Source organism: Coccinella septempunctata, chromosome 5 (assembly GCF_907165205.1).
Source record: "Coccinella septempunctata chromosome 5, icCocSept1.1, whole genome shotgun sequence".
Taxonomy (NCBI): Eukaryota; Metazoa; Arthropoda; class Insecta; order Coleoptera; family Coccinellidae; genus Coccinella; species Coccinella septempunctata.
The window spans coordinates 773303-792299 of NC_058193.1; the positions used below are offsets into that span (position 1 = coordinate 773303).

An 18997-nucleotide genomic window follows, 5' to 3' on the forward strand; every position below is an offset into this window, starting at 1 on the left:
AATATTTGTTTCATGGGAGATCTATATATATTACCTTCATGTGTTATGTTTATTATGTTTCACTTGTTATTAAAAACGTTTTCAACAAAAAGATGAAAAATTATCGAAATTAATATAAACTGTTGCAATAATAATGAACTCGAATATTGATTTTTTAAAGAGTGTGTGTTGATCAATCATTTTTGAAAATAAAATTCAAAAGCATCTCACATCAGTTCGGTGAGGTATGTTAACGAATGAACTAATGTTCAAAAACAATATATTTTCATAAATTTCAGATTACAAAATTAGTGCACGCGTTAATAGAAATGATACATTACATCATGCAAACTGCTGGGTTCATGATTATTGTTCTCCAAGAAAGATTAGGACATGTCTTTCTGGTCTTTGCACTTTCCTGCATTCCATAAAAAGAATAATCAACAGTTCATTAATCTTTTGGCTTAGGTTAAAAAGTTTTTAGAAGAATTGTGTCCATGTTATGCGTTATGAAAATGATAAGAATACTATATGCATATTTCATATCTTTCTGAAGAAAATTTTCAATATACGTATATGATTTATTCATTTATTTCTACATATGAGGTACATGCAACACGTGAGAAAATAACCTATATCGAAATTTACATCAAACAGGACATTATTTATTCAAATAAAATTTTTATATGCTGGATATAATAAAACCATAGCCTATTATGTTTTATAGGACTGCTATGAAAATACGAGAAGAGATTTATTGACCTACAGTTCGATATCCATACCACTTTCTTTTCAGTTATTCACCATTTCACTGGAAAATCACTATGACACACAAATAACTTATCAAACGTTTAATATCTGCACTTCACTTTCAGTAATCCACTATTCAACTGACAAAACGTCTAAATGATAATAAATAAATATCGAACGACAGCAGTATCAATAGCATTTCTCACAATCCTCCATATTTGTTTACGCTTTACAGCGCCCTCGACGGTAGTTAAAACGCTTATGGTGTCATGCTCTGTCGATGATCTCAAAATGATACATGGTAAATAAAGAGCAATGTTACAAATATGTTACGTGGATATCATGGAGCGGGTACATGAAATTTACAAAATGTGGATATAATTTAAATACAGCACAGGTACATCCTAAATATCGTATCAGACACGTAATGGTTACAGAAAATTAACACATAACAAAGTTCCCAATTCGATCTCCCTAGAAAACATAACAGATATGTTACTGGTCACCTGGGTGTAGTATTGAGTTCCACAAGATTACAATCAGAATATAAGTATTATTCGATTTTCTGGGGCATTAAAACTGAATCAAGCATGCGATTGAAATAAAAATCATTTCTAAAAATAGAATAAAATGAATATCATTTGCCGCAGGAGGAAGTGTTAATGAATCTGAGTCTCTAATCAACCTATAGGAACCTGGAAATTGGAAATGAATTAGAGATGCCCACAAAAACAGTTCTGTTGAATAAATTGGTTTCGGTGAAACGACTAATTTTAGTTACTCAAGAATGATATTTTTCTGATTATCTTAGCAGTGTCAATGTCGTCTGAGCAAATTTTTTCTAATTTTTGGATACAATCTTTGGGGCGCTATAAATTTTCTTGATATCTTCTTTAACTTCATCGAAAAGACATTGATCTGAAGTATTGCTGGCAGAGATGTCTGATTCTACATCGGTCCTATATTTAACTGCGCAACTAAGTTTTCAAATTTCGAGTTGAAATCAGAAATGGGTACATTAATTTTGTCTCTAAATACTTCGATTCTCAAATCACTAAGAATTTTAAACCCTAACGATATTTTCGCGAATGAACCTTGAAAATTTATTTTATAAAATTGGACGGAATCATTTTCTTTGACATTGAAGAAGAAGTTGGAAATAGCCTTCGGATGTACATGCGCGACAAGGATAGAAGACAAAATTGCGACAGGTGTTTTATTCTTGTATCGCGATTAAAAGTTAGTTGAAAAACGCATATATGTTGATTTATTTTACGGAGTTTTGTGCATTGAATTTAAGTTTTATTTTTGAATATTTCGCTGCGAATGAATCTGTCCGCTTGAATTAGTGCCATAATTACCGAAGCCAGTATTCGTTCAGCTTAGGAGTGTTTTCTTTCCCTTTTTTCCATTAACTTTCCGCTACCTTGTAACGTTTATTGTTTTTATAAATTGTATTCATATATTTTTCTTTTCATAAAATGTTTGAGTCGACAATGGAATTGTGAAGCACCCTTTCCCATTTTGATTTTCGGCTGACTCGTATTCTTGTTCAATTCTTCACGGTCCAATATTGAATATATTTCCATTTTCCGCCCTTCAAGTATAGGCAGTCAACAAAACTTCTCTTATCCGTTTTCACTAAACAAAAAACTTGTCCCATATTCCATCTGCATAAAACTAATGAAGTGAATTTAATTCTAAGATAGTATTTATCGAGTATAGAAGATATCAACTGTTTCCGATTAAGATTTTCTCTTCGACCTGTTGTGTTGGATAATTTGGAAAATTGTTGAATCAATTGGATTTTGCTGATTTTATTTTATATTTTTTGGAAATCAAGTAAAATCTCCGTCTTATACGTGATAAATCGACATACTTCGATAGAAAACTCTAGAAAAGCCGCCTTCTATCTTAGGTAACGAATAATTCATTATTCTTCATTTGCCTTCATTAGAGTTTATTGCAGGCTTCTTTTGATAAGCATACAATTTGGCGTGTTGGTTTGTGCAAACTGTTTCCTGAGACCTATAGGCACCCCCATACGAGGTGTTGGAACAACTTTTCTGGCTGGAAGAGGGAAGAAGTCAATCTTCCTAATCATCTACGGGATCTCTTTCTCTGGATGAGTAGCATCTTTCACTTTCCTTATATAATTACACAATCTGAACTATTTTGTTGGACATTTTAGTTAAAATAATCATATTGGACCATATATTTATTGATTGGGAAATCTGAATATTCATATAGTTATTTATCCTCTCTTGACATAATTATAATACACCTTTCTATAATTTTGAACACTTTTTGAAAATTTTTTGATCACTGTGAAGATATTTGTACATGAACGCCGGCATTCATATATTCCATCCATTCACTTGTGGTGCACCTAATTAAAACTCATTCAAAGATATATCTGAATTCAACTTCAAAATCATAACACTTTTCTCTTCAAAATCTTTCATTAAATTTGGTAGTTTTGGGAACTATAATAGAAAAGTAGGAAGTGTTAATTGTATATTAAATTTTTTATTAAAACTATCTGGCGCCCCCCCTATTTTTGTTTGAGTTGATTATTTCAGACCATCGTGAAAAACTGAAGAAATCCACCCCTTCTTCACTAGAGCTGAGCCGCGAGCACCATACTCTCATTTTGTGTTACGATTTGAGTTCATTTCTCTTGATCAGAAAAAAAAAACGTAACAACCTAAGAAAACAACAATATTCAGGACGAACATTGTAAAAAAAGGGTGAGTCCTTTCCAGTTTTAATATTTTCTTTTATTAAATATATAAAAGGTGGTCCTTCAATAACATACATAAACAGCCTTGTGTCTGAAATGATCACAAAAATGTGAAAAAGAACTAATTTGATCTTGTTGTCGCAGTCGCTAATAAACGTTATCATAATAAAAAACTAATGTTTGTCTACGTTCCTCTGAATCAGTTCTTTTTGGACGACATATAACTAGGTTGATTCGGAAAAATTGAGGGAAATGCATGATCGGTTAATTTGGGAACTTTTCGCGGTTGGAAAAGAGTTCTTTTTCAAAACATGTGAATCTGCAAAACATGTGAATCTGCAAAATGTTTGATGCATACTACGGTATCTTCGTTAACTTTAAAACTGCTTTCCCTATGAATTGCGTTAAGCCATTTTAAGGTAAGCGCACATATGTACATCGGCATCGGACGGACGGCATGGAAGGAACGGCACGGCAGCGGCGGAATTTTTATGAAGGTATCGCACATACAACATCGGAATCGCCGGAGGAATAGATTAGTTGCGAATATGTCTTCAAGCCGTGAGGAACTAGCTTTTGTTCTGGAGGAAGAAGAGTTTCAAAAGCGAAGGAAGCGAAGACGAATGTGGATACATGACATATGTAAAAAAAGGAAGGATTTTGGAGAATATGTTCATTTATTTCCGGACTTGATGAAGGACGAAAAAAAGTTTTTCAATTACTTCAGAATGACGCGAGTTAAATTCCATTAATTATTGGAATCCATAAGAGAAGCCATTACTGAGGAAAAGTGTCCGTCTCGCAAACCCATTGGGGCAGAGGAAAGGTTAATGTTATGCTTGAGGTAAGTAGATACCCACTTGTTATTATTGAATGATATTTATATTATATATAGTAGATGGAGGTTATATTTTTACGGCTGACACAAAACGAAAAACCTCTTGTATAAATATATTTTTATTTTTAACATCATAAATAACAAAACATAAAAGTTATTCTTTGATATAAGTAACATCTAAAAATATGCAACAACGAACTTATGAAATATTTCTGTTAAATATCAAAGTAGGAACAATAAAAACTGAAAATAAATCCATTCATTTGGAAGAATTCTGTGGCACATTGTGGTAATTAGTATGTGCCGATGTATGGTACTCTTCAATATTTAAGTTATCTATAGTATTGATGTTGCCATCAAATCCGGCAGGTCCTGGTGGTGCAGAGATGAAATTTCTGGATTGTAATGGTGATACCGAGGGTAGGGAAACGGAACCTAAAGTTTGTCTGGCGTATTTGGAAGGTCCTGCTCCTGCTGATATGTTGTGGGAGGCATTTTGCGATGGAGAGGAAGCTTCAGGTTGGACAGCATATTGTGAAGGCCCTGGGATGGAATTTCCCGAAGTTATAAGTGATGCTTCGGTATCTGTTATCAAATGAAAAATCTGTTGTTTGATTTTAATTTGTAGTGCAGCAGGAAATGTCTTAACCGTTGCAGCCATCGAAGAAAAAAATACATCAAGGGGATGTTTGTCTGCCTGCTGCAATGTTTGCTGTTCTCGCTTGAACTGCAGATATTCCTGCATTGGCGCATTAATCTCCTCGCGGGGTCTTTAGAAAATCTGAATACCGAAACCTTCTCATTAGACGATAATTGCTTTTGCAACCAGATACAGGGCTGCCGCCAGACGTTTTGCCACCCCCGCAAAATGATACTTTGCCAACTTGCTGTGACTATATTGAGTGTAAATAGGTACATCATTCTTTATGGAATAACGTACAACCAGTTCATGAGTAAATGTTGAATCTAAAAAAACGATAAGAAAAAAAGGAATACAAAAGAATGGATTATATAACTACGCCGGCGCCGGTATCATACAGTAAAATACATACAGTGAAACGGTAAAACTTCGATATATGACCCACCTCCAATTTTGATTATTTTTTTTCTTGTAGATTCTCAATCTGTGGAAACTTATAGTTTGGTAGTTATGATTTTTTGAAATTTTCGTAAAATGCATCAAATTGTGACATTTGGATGTCAAATTCGACATTTCTACCAAAGAAAACAACATTGAACCATAGAAAATGAAAATATTTTTTTTTCTTTTTTGAAGAACATACATAGTTTTTCGAAACAGTTTAGTTAAATCTGCGTTGACGTTGTAATTCATGAAAGGAAATGATTTCAATTTGGCGCTATTTATCCATAATTTACGGAACTCCTGCGTAGCATCCGTGTCTAGTTATTCTTAAATTAGACATTTATATTAGACTGATTGTTTATTGATGAAGTTTCTTCCCAAGAAGATAATAATAATAATAAAAGCCCCGTTCGCAATGGCATTTCTATGCAGTGACTTAAACAAGACTTATCAGAATCACTGTACATTTTTAGTTTGGAAGACGCGGCCGCTGGAGAAGCTCTTCATCTAGGTCTCTAATCTTTGGGGTCTGCATTTTGTTGTTGGTACATGTTGAAGAGAGATAGGATAGGATGTTATAATGGGAAAATCTAACAATCTTTTATGGATTGCATTGATGTTAACTATAATATTATTCTGGCATTCCGTTCATAATGGTGCATAATGAACAAAAATAACGTCAAACTTCAATTTTAATACTCGATGAAATGATGGTGCTAACATTAGCCGTTCAATGCCCAGAGAATACCACGTGGAAGTTGTTAGCTGATTCTCTAGACCCCTCAAAATTCACTCGGATTCATCATCAGGATCTCGCCTTGAGAAAGGCGGGTTTTAAGCACATAAGTTCATGGCGTGTAAGCTGCTCGTATGGCTTCGAGGAGGCTCTCAAAAAGATCTATATTATTTTTCTCACAATAAAGGCTCCACAAATACTCGCAGAGCCTATCTGCGAAGTGGGTGTCTGCAAATCTACTGCTCCCACAAAAAAAATCTTTCGCAGGACGCCAGGTAGCTTCGATCTGCTGCGTGTGGGTACCATCAACAGCTGAAAAAGAATATTTTGTAAATTAATAAAATACTCAATATGAATGAACAACCAACCAACAAATCCATGCTCCGGGTCGCTGTGATTAACCTTTCGATGGGTATAATTCTGGCCGGACAATGAGGACATTCCGTCATAAGCTCTCCAGCAATCTGTGTGGATTACAAATCCTGGAAGAACATGAAGGACTATTTCAGCCAGTAATGTATCAGCATCTCGCTGCTCCACTACCACCATTCTGACGTCGTTGGTAACTGTATCTACCATTCCCAAGACCCAGTGGCCTTGCAGAACCCGCCAACACCTGGCCCGCCAATCTTCGGTTGGCTTTGCTGGAGAGTCGAGAAGTGATCGACCACCATTTCTGGACAGTAACGGTACCTGATTATATTGTCACAATAATAAATTCAGTATGAATGAAAAGATGCAAAAAAATCAAATACCACGCGGCAATGGTTCCCGGACTCAACTCCGCACTACCAGCCTCGTCCGACCTACTCCGAAGCTCATGACGAGCATCTTTGTAGCTCCAATCTCCCGTGAAGCAATACATTAATCTGGGAAAAATATACAACAATGACAATAACTTATCATTCATTATGAAAAATAGCTTACCCTATCGCAATATGCATCTTCAAACGGCATTCTTCGAAAAAGCTGCCGATGCCTTCGGAAATCTCCACATTGCAACCCCTTTTAGGGCATCTGAAGCGACAATGTGTCCGGCTACTATAAAACTTCATGGGGATTCTATGCACCCTACACCTTTTGGAGGTAGCAAGAAGCGCCCATTCACGAGCCTTAGCTTCTCCCTCTTCGGGAGTCTTCGGCATTGCATCCCAATTCCACGGTATGCTCATAATGGCTAATAAAATTTTGAATTGAACAGTTTCCAAAATACATCTTTTCGAGAATTTATTGCCTGATTTCACAAAACTAGATTGGGGTGTTAAAGTTCCTTCATATTTATACCCTGTACAATAAGAAAACCTTGATAAAAATACCCTTGGCCAGTTACGAAAAGACTTTACGCCACTGGCGAAAAATCTATAACATCGGCGAAGTTATAGCTGGAGAGGGAAATGGCATCATTCCCGTAGCAACGCATTCTATCCGGAAACTGGAAAGAGGTCCCAAGAAGTTGACCTATCAAACCACCTAACATAAAAGTCCCTCTACTGTTCCCAATCCCATCGTGAAAAAACTGAAAAAAGGTTTCGGTAATTAGATTATACAAGTTGTAACGAAATTGTTAATCAAGTAATCAAAGGTTTGTGAAACTTGCCGTATAGCTTCTTTATTATATGTTAATCGAAAACTTACCTCAAAAATTCACACAACTGACAAAATGAACAAATGAAACTTTTATCGTTAAAGATAATAAAACACGAGCAACTCTATCAAGTGTAGGTCATACACATACACTACGAATAGCAGTCAGCTGTTACTTCGGAATAAAAGTTCGATATTCGAATAGTTAAAATTATTTCATATTTTGTTTTACGATAAATGAAAGTAGTTTAATTTATACGGTCAATTGTAAAAATAGGGGTAAAAGAAACAAAGTGAGATTTTACACAATTTACTGTATTCCGTGTTACATTCGTAAAAGTAGAGTGTATCTAAGAACAATCGAAGGTCGAAGTGAACATCTTCAATTAATATATCAGATTTAAGGGAAAATCAAGTGAAAATTGCAATAACCCATATTAAACGCAACAATATACCATCATACCAATGACGGCTCGTCAGGGTATGCAAAAATAATCGAGAAATATAAAATAATTATAATTATTTTATTCTTCAAAACTCATTCCAAATGATCAATTTCGATATTCAAATCTCAATTAATTCCCTAGTATAACGTACTACAACTTATTTCGATCAACATGACGCCCCAGTCGCCCTGAATTACTTTATTTCGAAGTTCTCTTTCCTTACGCTAAACACGCTAGGTCGGCCAGCCGCACTAGCCTAGCGAAACGCTTCATGTTATGGTACTATACAGCACCTACGTCGCACGCAGTTATAACCAAGTTGAACTGAACAATACATCGTATTACGTCGCTGCTAGATACATACACGGTCGACCAGCACGAGTTGGGCCTTCCTTGCTATGGTTTGGGCGTTTAGTTTTCATATTTCTAGATTTCCTCATTGTCTATTCTAAGATATTATATATTATCTATTTTAGAAAAGAGCGTATTCGTACCGTTTAAGAGTAGTTTCGTCAATGAAAATATAATATATCCCTAATTGTAGTTAGATTTTTTGATAATTAAATGAATAGTTAATTTTTCAAAAAGGGTATTCGTACCGTATAAAAGTAGTTTAGTGATTTTTTGACCATAAAAATTCGAAATTCCTAGTGAATTTATAAGGGCACGGTGATTTCGAAGCTTCTTGAATACGTGTAAGATCGGCCGACCCTCGGAGTGGGGATATAAGAATCGCATCCGCATCCAGAGACAACCGAGATGGTCAACTAGGAACTAAATCTATGTCCGATTTTGTCTTCCATCTCTTTCTAACATTGGCTTTGGCAATTTATAGGTGGCGCTGGAATAGGCGGCGGAGAAAATGGCGGGAAATTTGAATCTGCATTAGTCTATATCGCAGTTGAATATTTTGATTTTTGCGAACATGATGAAAAAACTTTCATTTCTGATATTCCAAGACACATAATATCGACTCATTCGAAAAATGTCTTGAATATCAAAAATGAAAGTTTTTCCTCATGTGCAAAGTCAATCATTTTTAAAATTTTAGGAATAATAAAACTCTGTCTCCACAAGAATATGTTTATTGATATTCATACATATATACACTGATAAATCAAAGGATTTATTACAATTGGTGCATAGAAATTAAACATTAGAACATGTACCATGTAGTAAGTTTTTCTTTTGGGAATGAAAATAAACATTGATTGATATAAAATTAATTCAACTTGGAGAGTTTTGGAAACCATGAAAAATAGATCGATGAAGGTCATGAAGATATAAAAGAATGGCGATCGAAATGCGTGATGATGCAAAAGCTGTATCCAAGTAAAGCAAAAAAAAGAATCTTCATTTTATTAAGAATGAAGGATTTTTTTCATTTTTTTCTTCAGAGGCCTCATTTTTGGCATCTGACTTCACTTCTTCGCACTTCCTTTTGCACCACCAAGGAATGCCAGTCCTACATATAGCAGCAATCGTAATATCCCTTATGCGATCTTTATGATAAGGACATCCTAGATCCTCAAAATTTATGTCAGAAATAATTATCCTAAGTGCAGTTACTGCTACTTTATGATGGGATGGGGAGTAATTTAAAAATTCTTCCAACCTTATATTCCACCTCCTACATCAACAGTGTACCTCACTTGGGAACATCAGAACAGATCTTTCATCCGACCATTCTTTATTGACGATGAATAAATTTTGAGGTTCTGAACTCAATGAGATTATCATATTATCGCATAAGGCACAGCATATATTTTTTCAAGAATAGCTCCTGCCACATATGCTACCGAAAATACAGCAGGGTTTCTAGAAGAAACTTCTCTTGAAATATCAACTCATAGTTCCTCAGGTGACATCTGGAACTGACGTACTTGATCGGTCAAAGAAGCATCTTCTGGAACTTACCTCTCCTCGCTCTCAAAGGAAATATTGAGGAATGATTTTAATTTGCAGAAGAGATTTTCATTATCGCCACAATTTCTCCCTTGAAAGCATTGATTAACCAATCATTGAGAAGTTGTGTTTTCAGCGTTCCAATGAATTGCTGCACTATAGTATTGTCATTGGATCCGCAACCATACCTTATTTGCCCAAACAGGTTCTCCAACGGATCTTGATTCAAAGATCTCGTCTTAAGCGAAATTTAACTATTATGCCTCAAGTATTCCAGATCTTTTGAATTGCATTGATTGATTGGAGCCAACCTTTTTGAAAAGGTGGCATAGATTTTCGAATGCTGCCATTTTTGTTATGCCTCATGAACTGCCAATTTTTTACCTTCTCCTCCTTGCTTGCCATTGAAGCTTACAAATATCATGTCCACTTCTGAAATGAAAGTTGTAGTTTATAAGGGAATTATACATTTGATTGAATTGAGGAAAACATGGAACCATATAAAATGAATCGATATTCTATAGAAATGAATATAATACCCGATGATGGGAAAGTAGAAATTCCTGATGTACCAGCATGTTCCTCATCAATTAGGGAAGACATGCTTTCCAATGCATTTGTTGAAACATCGAAATAAGAGTTATTGTAATATCTGAATATGACAATATGCAACGTTGGACGAAAATAGTAATTATTTAAATAAGATTAATACCTGCAAGAAGAGGGGATACCCAAGATATGGAAATAGCATTTCCATTGATTTTCTGTAAAATTGCATCAGTGAAAGCTTTATCCCTATTTAAGCGGTTGTTGTAAATTCTGTGATGCCTTCTAACGACAAATTCTTTCAAACCCAGAATTTGCATCCACAACTGTTTCCTGTGAAAGAAAATATTTTTCGAATGTGATCATATAATTCCCCGATGCTCTCCTTGTTATTTATATACTATGCTTGTCAGATCATGCTGAAGAAGAAACGCAATCAGTTTCGAAATATAGATGTAAATGTCGATTGACTACTAATTGCCCAAACAACAATTGCTAGGTTCCCAAATACTTCTCCCTATAATAGTCTAAGATCCCACTGCAGAATTACTACGTTCATTACGTACAGAGACAAACACACATTTTCACATACGTTTATGGATAGGAGAATACACTGATAACACCGCAGCCTGTTAAAAGTGGCCGGAAGTAATTTTAATTAAATTAATGTTAATCAATATTCCAAGAGAAATTTCGTTCACTTCGTTTTGAAATAAAATATCATCCACATCATAGCAATGCATGTTAGGCCTGCCGCAGACATGCAACTTTTCAGTTGCGCAACAGGTTGATTGCAAGCGGTTCGAGGGCGCACACAAAGGCAATCGCTGCAATTTTTCAGTTGCATGTCTGCGCGGCCCCATATAAATGCATTGTACTCACTTCTGAAACTAAACAGTTGCAAAACTAAAAATTGCATGTCTGCGGCAGGCCTTAAGAATACTAAAATCCATAGCTGCCGTTGCACACTCGGCCGCAACTACCTCGCAGCCAGGTGTAAGCAGGTAACATTTCGATGTATTTCTACGTTCATGACGTACACGGATGTTTTTGATATCAAATTAAAGTTAATTTTTTTTCGAATATGATGATATATGGCTGCCTGTGAAAAAAATGGCCGCAAGTTAGGTCTGCCATCTGTTAAAATAGCGAGATATCCGAAATAAAGTAAGAAAGAGTTAGACTCATTTCGCACCGAAATATATCTACTGATATTATGGGATCTTTCACTCATGTTCCGGTTTATAGTTTTGCACTGGAAAACAACCAGATTGCACTTTCGGCGGCGCTTATCGCCACGAGATTAGAGAGCTGGATGTGCCCACCGTACGGATAAAACCCGATGAATAATTTTTCATTCGGTTGTTTTCCGGTAAAAACTCGACGGTAAAAAGCCGTGGTCTGAAAGGAGTCTTATGGTTGTCAACAGTGCATCTGAATTATTCTTACATTATAACCACGTGTTAGAGCTCGTTGTTCACAACGCTGTTGATATTATTTATGTATTAACCCTTCGTCGGGCGCTATACGAATATTGAGAGTTCGTGCGCAATGCATATAATAGATTCTAATGAGAATGAAGTCCAAATAAATTAATATTAAAACAAAAGAAGAATTTTTTAAAAAGTCTCACCAAAGTTCATTTCAAAGACACTGGACGATTTATCATGTTCAACAAGATGTATGCGGCAAAAGAGAATAATGAAAAATTCATTAGAAAATCAAAGGGTTTGTTTCAACCCACATTTTATCGTGTTGGAAGTCATTAAAACAAAAGGTGCTACGGACGATTTTCGTCAATTCGATGTTGCTCATTGCTACTAAGTACCTCTGTTTAAAGTTTAGTGCTAAGAATAAATGGTTGGCTTCTTCTGTATGGTGCCATGAAAGCATCTTGGTTTCTGGGAAGTTCAACTCCGATACAAGTTGAAAATGTATTATGTAATTGAGCTAACACATTTTCAGATGATGAAAAAACTCTGATTGCGACGACGATAGTGACAACTGCGATTATGAAAGCAGCGAGGAATCGGACTAGAAAATGTAATACACTGATATAAAATATAACTTGATTCAAGAGACTGATTTTGAAGAAACAAAAAAAATTCTTGAGATTTTATTACATTTGTACCTGTACTATTTTTTATTATAAACTAAATCTTTTAATACTTTAAGTTTTTTCCTAATATTCATTAGGTAATTATAATTTTGTAAATGTTAAGTCGTTCCTACTATTGTTTGAGCCGCCGGCTAAGAACCCTATCATGCTCACACGGCTGGCATAGCATACGTTAATTCTCTCAAAGAATCCCAAAATCCTAGCCAATCAGGGCAAAGCTATCTCGTTTGTCGTTTTCCCTACGCAATGCACCCGATATTGACGTGTGTGAATCGAAAAACGAATGTTGTGTTATGAATTGACAGCTTTCAGCTGATAGCTTAACCTACAAAGAAAGATCTTTGCTACAAAGCTCAGCTTGTAATAATATTAGTCAGAGTCTCTGATATTAGTGTTCTGTTTTGTAATCCACTGATTAATATGAAGTATATTATTCAAACATGGATTAAAAATAATAATATTGGAAGTATAGTATTGTACAAATTTCTCCGTTAGTTCCTCATGTGGATGAATATGAATATTCTTTGATAGTTAAGGTGGTGCGAAACCTTACACTTTGTTTAAATATGATATAAAATTTGGTTAATATTAAAATGTAATAAAAATACGGAATTGGCAGTGGACGGTAAACTTCATAATTACCTAAATTTATTATGCCATTTTAGTTAATATTAAAAAGATATTGAAAATTGTATCCACTTCAAGGAAGCTGTTTTCTTTGAATACTAAAACATAACTATAAATCTAAGTCATATTCAAAATTGATTAGAAAAAAATAACTAATGTTATCAGACAATTTGATGTCTATTCAAAATAAGGATTAACTTTCTAGGGATATTTTTCTTCAGAACTCGTAGGCAATAAACTTCATAATTGCTTCTTCAATTTTTTTTTATCAAAAACTTTGAAGAATTGGCTTGCAAAAAGAGATACACAAATTTTCTCACTCAAATATTTTCAAAGATGCTCTTGAAAATGAAATTGGCAGGACATAGGGAATAATAGAAACATCCAGGTTGAAAAGTTATCATTCTTTATTTTCTACAATGAACAATAGAATATCCAAGAAGTACGAGTCTATTACATTTACTTGTTTCACAAAACAGAAATCTGCATAACTCATGGGAAGCAACAGTGCATGTATGATAGCATTATTCTCCAAGGTTGCATTCACAAACTTACTACAAGAGTAGATTATGACCATGCTCAGAGAGCATACTCCGAGGAAGACATACATACATTTGTGAATTTGAGTAATCAAAGCTTACTCGGAATAAGTTTGAGTGCGCAACACAAGTGAACACTACAAACAAACAAAATGTATTCAGAATGGATATAAATTAAGCAATCTTATACATTTCTTCAGTATAATTAGATAATCCGAAATCAAAATAAAACCACATTGACCTACATGAATGACTTCACAAACCTTTTAGGGCTTTCACTCCCAATCTCTGAAACAAAATTAATTAAAAATTAAATCAACGATTTGCTCCTGCGTGAATTCTTGCACTAATTTGTCAGGAGCAAATTAACTAGAAAAAATTGTTGCCTGACAATGAACTCAAAATAAATAACGTTGAAACTATAATTCTTCGTAACGTTTCGGAGACTATATCAGAGTCCTTCATCAGACGAAAAAATCTACTTTTGAAAATCTTCTGGAATTGTCGCTTTTTGTCTGACATTAATTGTCAACACATTTTTAATTAATTTTGTTTCAGAGATTGGGAGTGAAAGCCCTAAAAGGTTTGTGAAGAGATGCAAAATCCTCCCAAAATAAATTTCAATCGATATCTACATGAATGAAATTATATTTCACAATCACTAAAAAAACAAATTCATGCATCATCATTTCTAAAGTGAAGCACACATATTCTACAAATCAGACATCCATGATAGATGTAGATATTGACCCACCACCTCCCCACCTTCACACCCTCTAAGTGATTTCTACAAAGTAATCAAAAATGAAAACCAACACAAAGCAGCAGTGGATTAATATTAACCTTCTAAATTCAAACGAAAAGCAAGTTATAAATGTGAATAATATTCCATCACCAACATTCATAATATTCTACTTTTTGTTAGGATAATATAATTGCTTTTCCTTTTTTCTACTCTTTGGGTTTTTTTTGGCTTGAGAACTATTATAAGTTTTATTGATAATCTCTACCATCTTATAAAATTCTTCATCATCCAATGATTTTAATTTCAGGAATGTATCTTTCAATACAGTCTACAAAAATTTTAATGCACAGGATATTCCCATCACAAATTTTCTACCCAACTTACCTCACGCCTTGGTACTAGGATCAATGGAAACAGTATTTTGAGATTCTGTTATTTCTTCAATAAAATTGTCAACTTCATTTTGATTTCGAACCCTGCTAGTCGAAGGCTCATCTATACATAATGGAGATTCATCACTCTCTGGACCTACAACAAAATCGCTCCTCTTTTCGGCCAAAGCAACTGCATGAATATGTTTACACAATGCAGTTTTGATAGTGTATTCTGGACACTGACATTGATACTTATGAATACATACTTTGCATTGGTCACAATACAAGGTTCTGCATTCATCGTCACACATCTCGTTATATTTAACTATATAAAATTTTCCACTTACCGAAGTCGAGAAAATTTTGAACTCACCAGAATCTAATACTATCACTTTGTCCTTTACTTCATTTTCAGCCTTTATATGAGCTTCTCTATTTACTCTGCTTTGGTAGGAATTTGCGTTAGGTCTCTCCAAATCAATAAATTTTTTCCACATTTCATCTTGTACTAGATCTTCTAATAAATCTAATAATTTTTCTATTCTGAAATCCACATATTCCAAATAATATACTTAATTATAGTGTATCAATGTACAAAGATTTACCGTAGGTTCTGCTTTCCCTTCATTTTATTGTATTTTATCACTTTATTTAGGCTCTCAATAGCCATGTTAGTATTAATACCAACATTTATCCTGAAGCAATGGGACCACATCATTATTCTTTCAATACTCTGAAAATAGTGTCTGAAAGAATATGAAATTAGAATAAAGTTGCCTAAATTGCTTATATCACAACTCACTTCTGTAAATATTTCAAAAAATCATATTCACATTCTTCTTCCAAATATTTGAAGTACTCTTCTTTCAATTCTAGGAATTTGGTTTGGTCAGTTTCTTTCAATATATGCCTCATTTTGTGTTTCATTCCTTTTTTGATTTCTATTTTCTTTATTTTATTTCTCCCTTGGATGTTCCAGTTTTTTATGACATGCCATGTGCAAAGCAAACGTCTTGGCTTCTCATCCTTCACCATTTCTTGGCACCATGCATTGAAATATTTGGCATCATCATCTGTCATAATATACTTACATTTTATATATTCCCCAAGTCTTTCCCTTAATGACCTAAAAAAATGTTTTGGATCGTCTGATCCAAACGATTAGAAATCAAAAAGGATACAGGGAACCCAACATTGTTCTCATCTTTCACTAAAACAATAGTCAATTCATAATTTCTCATGTTGGTTCCATGAGTGCCATCAATACAAATAATTTTTGGGAATTCCCTCAGCTTTCTTTCCATAGTCTTGTTCATGAAAGCTATATAGCAAAATCTTCAATTTGCAGCTGAGGATGACTTTCTCCTGATAAAAATATGATAAGCAGGTATTAAATCAGAATCAAATTAGTGTATAAAAACATACCTATCTGCTTGAATAAAAAAACAGTGTTTTCATCTTGACTGTTCAATTCTTCCACTTTTAAGGCTGTTGCTGTCATATCATCTGCATGTCGCTGTTTGTTTATATTGAATTTTCGAATGATATATGAGAGATCTCCTCTTGTTAAAATATTCATTCTTTCTAATTTTCCTTCATTGATGAACCTTGCATCTTCAAGAACTCTTTCCTTAGTTACTCCGGCAACAAGTTTGTTTGCAAGCATTTCCTGCTGAGTATTGGAGAGACGTTTAGATCGAAGTTCATCATTATGACCAACATGTGTCTCGATATATTTAACCGCTACTCCTGAAAAAAAATGAATGAACGAATGTAATGTGATAGTATAAAAATGTTACCAGAACTGTTAATTTTAACAGAAATTCTTGATGGACATAATCCAGATATCTTAATGCTGCCTCCCTTCTTCATATTTCGTTGGCTACACTGACTCACATATTCTAAAAATAATATATTTAAATTTCATGATTGTGATTCGGCTCTTCAAACACTAACCTATAGTATTACTACGATTGCAGTTATAATAAATATATTCTTCAGCAGAATCAGTTTTAACTGCTCGTTCTAAAATTCATTCCTGTTGGAAAGAGATCTCCAAGCCTCAAAATCTTCCTTGTTTTCAAAATGATGGCTAGACTGTTGGATTACCAAAGAATGCATCTGCTCCAAATGATCTATCAAATGTTCGTGGGATCCAAATGATATTTCATCCTCGTCAGAGCAAAGTGGGCATTTAACATGCTTTGTTTTTTTCCTCCAAGTGCTTAGTTATGCATTTTTTCAGGTGCCGATTTTTGTTCGACACACTGGAAAATTGTTTTCCACATAGGTGACAAACGAGGTGTTCACTTAAAACATAAAAACAAATAAAACATAAGCAAAAAAAAATATATAACTTCGAACTTACTTTTGCTGGTCCATGTTTGATGTTGTTCACTTGAAATTCAGCAATCAAAATTGCTTTGTCCAGACGATTGGTAACTAAATGTCACAATTTGTGTTTTTGCGAATTACAATAATTATCTCAACCACTCTGAATTCAGAAGAATAACAGAGAATCAGAATCAGTCTCTGAGAATAATACGAAAATAATCACAAGAGCGCCGAGAGAGCGGGAAAATATTTGTTGACATAGAAAGAGACAACTGTCTTCTGTTCTTTCAATCTGTTAGCTTTACCCTGATTGGCCGGGACGCCGGGAGTTTGGGATTCTTTGAGAGAATTAACGTATGCTCGGCTCTGGCATCCACCATCCTCATCTAACAAGTGGCGGGCGTTGCGCGCCATCTCTTTCATTTTATTTCGGATATCTCGCTATTTTAACAGATGGCAGACCTAACTTGCGGCCATTTTTTCACAGGCAGCCATATATCATCATATTCGAAAAAAAATTAGCTTCAATTTGATATCAAAAACATCCGTGTACGTTATGAACGTAGAAATACATCGAAATGTTACCTGCTTACACTTGGCTGCGAGGTAGTTGCGGCCGAGTGTGCAACGGCAGCTATGGATTTTAGTATTCTTTACATGCATTGCTATGATGTGGATGATATTTTATTTCAAAACGGAGTGAACGAAATTTCTCTTGGAATATTGATTAACACTAATATAATTAAAATTACTGGCGGCCGCTTTTGACAGGCTGCGGTGTTATAATTGTATTCTCCTATCCATAAACGTACGTAAAAATGTGTGTTTGTCTCTGTACGTAATGAACGTAGTGATTCTGCAGCGAGATCTCGTACTATAAGTAGATATATATCATCATAATAGGAATCCTGCTATACAATTGGCGTATCATTTTTTTCACTAAATTTATTCGGACAGAAATCTGTACGGTCGCACTGTTGAAAATAAAATATAATTTTAAATATGAAAATATGTGCTTTACTGCGTACACAAAACCTAACAAAACTGAAAAACAAATGTACGGTTTCAAAAATATTTCGAAAAAACTAATTTTTTTCCAACAAACTGTAGGTGTCTCAAAATCTCATGTTTTTTCTAGTAAGGGGGTTAACTTTTTTTGAAACGCCCTGTATATAGAAAGAGAGAGAGAGAGAAGTGAGAGATTTCTGAATGATCACATGAATGTAATGTGAAATTGTTACTACAGATGATGTGATATTTTTTACTTTTTTCTCCCTGTTTTCAGACGTATTGAAATCAACAATCATTTTTGAAGAAATGGTAATTATGTATGAGTTTTTGGAATTTTTCCTCATTGACAAGACTACTAGAGAAATTAAATAAAAATCTTCATATCTTCGTTTTCTTCTAGATTTCCAAGTTCTGTTGATTCCAAATTTCCCTTCGAGGATTGCAATGTTGAAGGTTCTTCTAACACTTCTTTCGTTTTTATGACTTCTCATTCGTCTTAAAATACAAAAATAATCTTGAAATATTCAATTGAAACAAAGGTTCAATATACATTATGTGGTATATACGGAATTATTCCCAATGATGAGATGAAATTCATGAAATATAAGGAAGAAACGCTATTTAGGACATATTTCAT

General features: G+C 34.4%; 3 protein-coding genes and 1 long non-coding RNA gene across 4 annotated transcripts; all 4 read right to left on the bottom strand.

The window, feature by feature from the left end:
- Positions 1 to 6758: 6758 nt before the first annotated feature.
- LOC123314364 lies at positions 6759 to 7700 on the bottom strand. The gene is made up of 2 exons (XM_044899619.1): positions 7058 to 7700; positions 6759 to 6999 (listed from the first exon to the last, which is right to left on the bottom strand). The coding sequence occupies exons 1-2, from the start codon at positions 7300 to 7302 to the stop codon at positions 6828 to 6830; spliced, it is 417 nt and encodes a 138-aa protein (XP_044755554.1). The 5' UTR covers positions 7303 to 7700; the 3' UTR covers positions 6759 to 6827.
- Positions 7701 to 15026: 7326 nt separating this feature from the next.
- LOC123313015 lies at positions 15027 to 17041 on the bottom strand. Its single transcript, XM_044897677.1, has 4 exons — positions 16972 to 17041; positions 16815 to 16916; positions 16465 to 16764; positions 15027 to 15073 (listed from the first exon to the last, which is right to left on the bottom strand). Exons 2-4 carry the CDS (start codon positions 16885 to 16887, stop codon positions 15027 to 15029), a joined length of 420 nt encoding a protein of 139 aa, XP_044753612.1. The 5' UTR covers positions 16888 to 16916; positions 16972 to 17041.
- On the bottom strand, positions 15040 to 16132 carry LOC123313630. Its single transcript, XM_044898593.1, has 4 exons — positions 15818 to 16132; positions 15621 to 15761; positions 15363 to 15558; positions 15040 to 15169 (listed from the first exon to the last, which is right to left on the bottom strand). The coding sequence occupies exons 1-4, from the start codon at positions 16093 to 16095 to the stop codon at positions 15137 to 15139; spliced, it is 648 nt and encodes a 215-aa protein (XP_044754528.1). The 5' UTR covers positions 16096 to 16132; the 3' UTR covers positions 15040 to 15136.
- Positions 17042 to 17258: 217 nt separating the features above from the next.
- Positions 17259 to 17554, bottom strand: LOC123313631. Its single transcript, XR_006537759.1, has 2 exons — positions 17384 to 17554; positions 17259 to 17324 (listed from the first exon to the last, which is right to left on the bottom strand). It is a non-coding gene; the product is annotated as an uncharacterized LOC123313631 (long non-coding RNA).
- Between the last annotated feature and the right edge of the window lie 1443 nt (positions 17555 to 18997).

What these genes read in the sequence shown, in the direction of transcription:
- LOC123313630 (XM_044898593.1), bottom strand. Translation starts at nt 16,095, where the DNA reads ATGACAGATGATGATGCCAAATATTTCAATGCATGGTGCCAAGAAATG. An exon ending in AAGGGAAAGCAGAACCTACG is followed by an intron (nt 15,559 to 15,620) that starts GTAAATCTTTGT and finishes TGTGGATTTCAG; the next exon opens with AATAGAAAAATTATTAGATT. An exon ending in TCAAAATTTTCTCGACTTCG is followed by an intron (nt 15,170 to 15,362) that starts GTAAGTGGAAAA and finishes ATTTTGTTGTAG; the next exon opens with GTCCAGAGAGTGATGAATCT.
- LOC123314364 (XM_044899619.1), bottom strand. Translation starts at nt 7,302, where the DNA reads ATGAGCATACCGTGGAATTGGGATGCAATGCCGAAGACTCCCGAAGAG. An exon ending in AAGATGCATATTGCGATAGG is followed by an intron (nt 7,000 to 7,057) that starts GTAAGCTATTTT and finishes TATTTTTCCCAG; the next exon opens with ATTAATGTATTGCTTCACGG.
- LOC123313015 (XM_044897677.1), bottom strand. Translation starts at nt 16,887, where the DNA reads ATGAAGAAGGGAGGCAGCATTAAGATATCTGGATTATGTCCATCAAGA. An exon ending in TGTTAAAATTAACAGTTCTG is followed by an intron (nt 16,765 to 16,814) that starts GTAACATTTTTA and finishes ATTTTTTTTCAG; the next exon opens with GAGTAGCGGTTAAATATATC. An exon ending in GAACAGTCAAGATGAAAACA is followed by an intron (nt 15,074 to 16,464) that starts CTGTTTTTTTAT and finishes TTGAAGAAATAA; the next exon opens with CAGAATCTCAAAATACTGTT.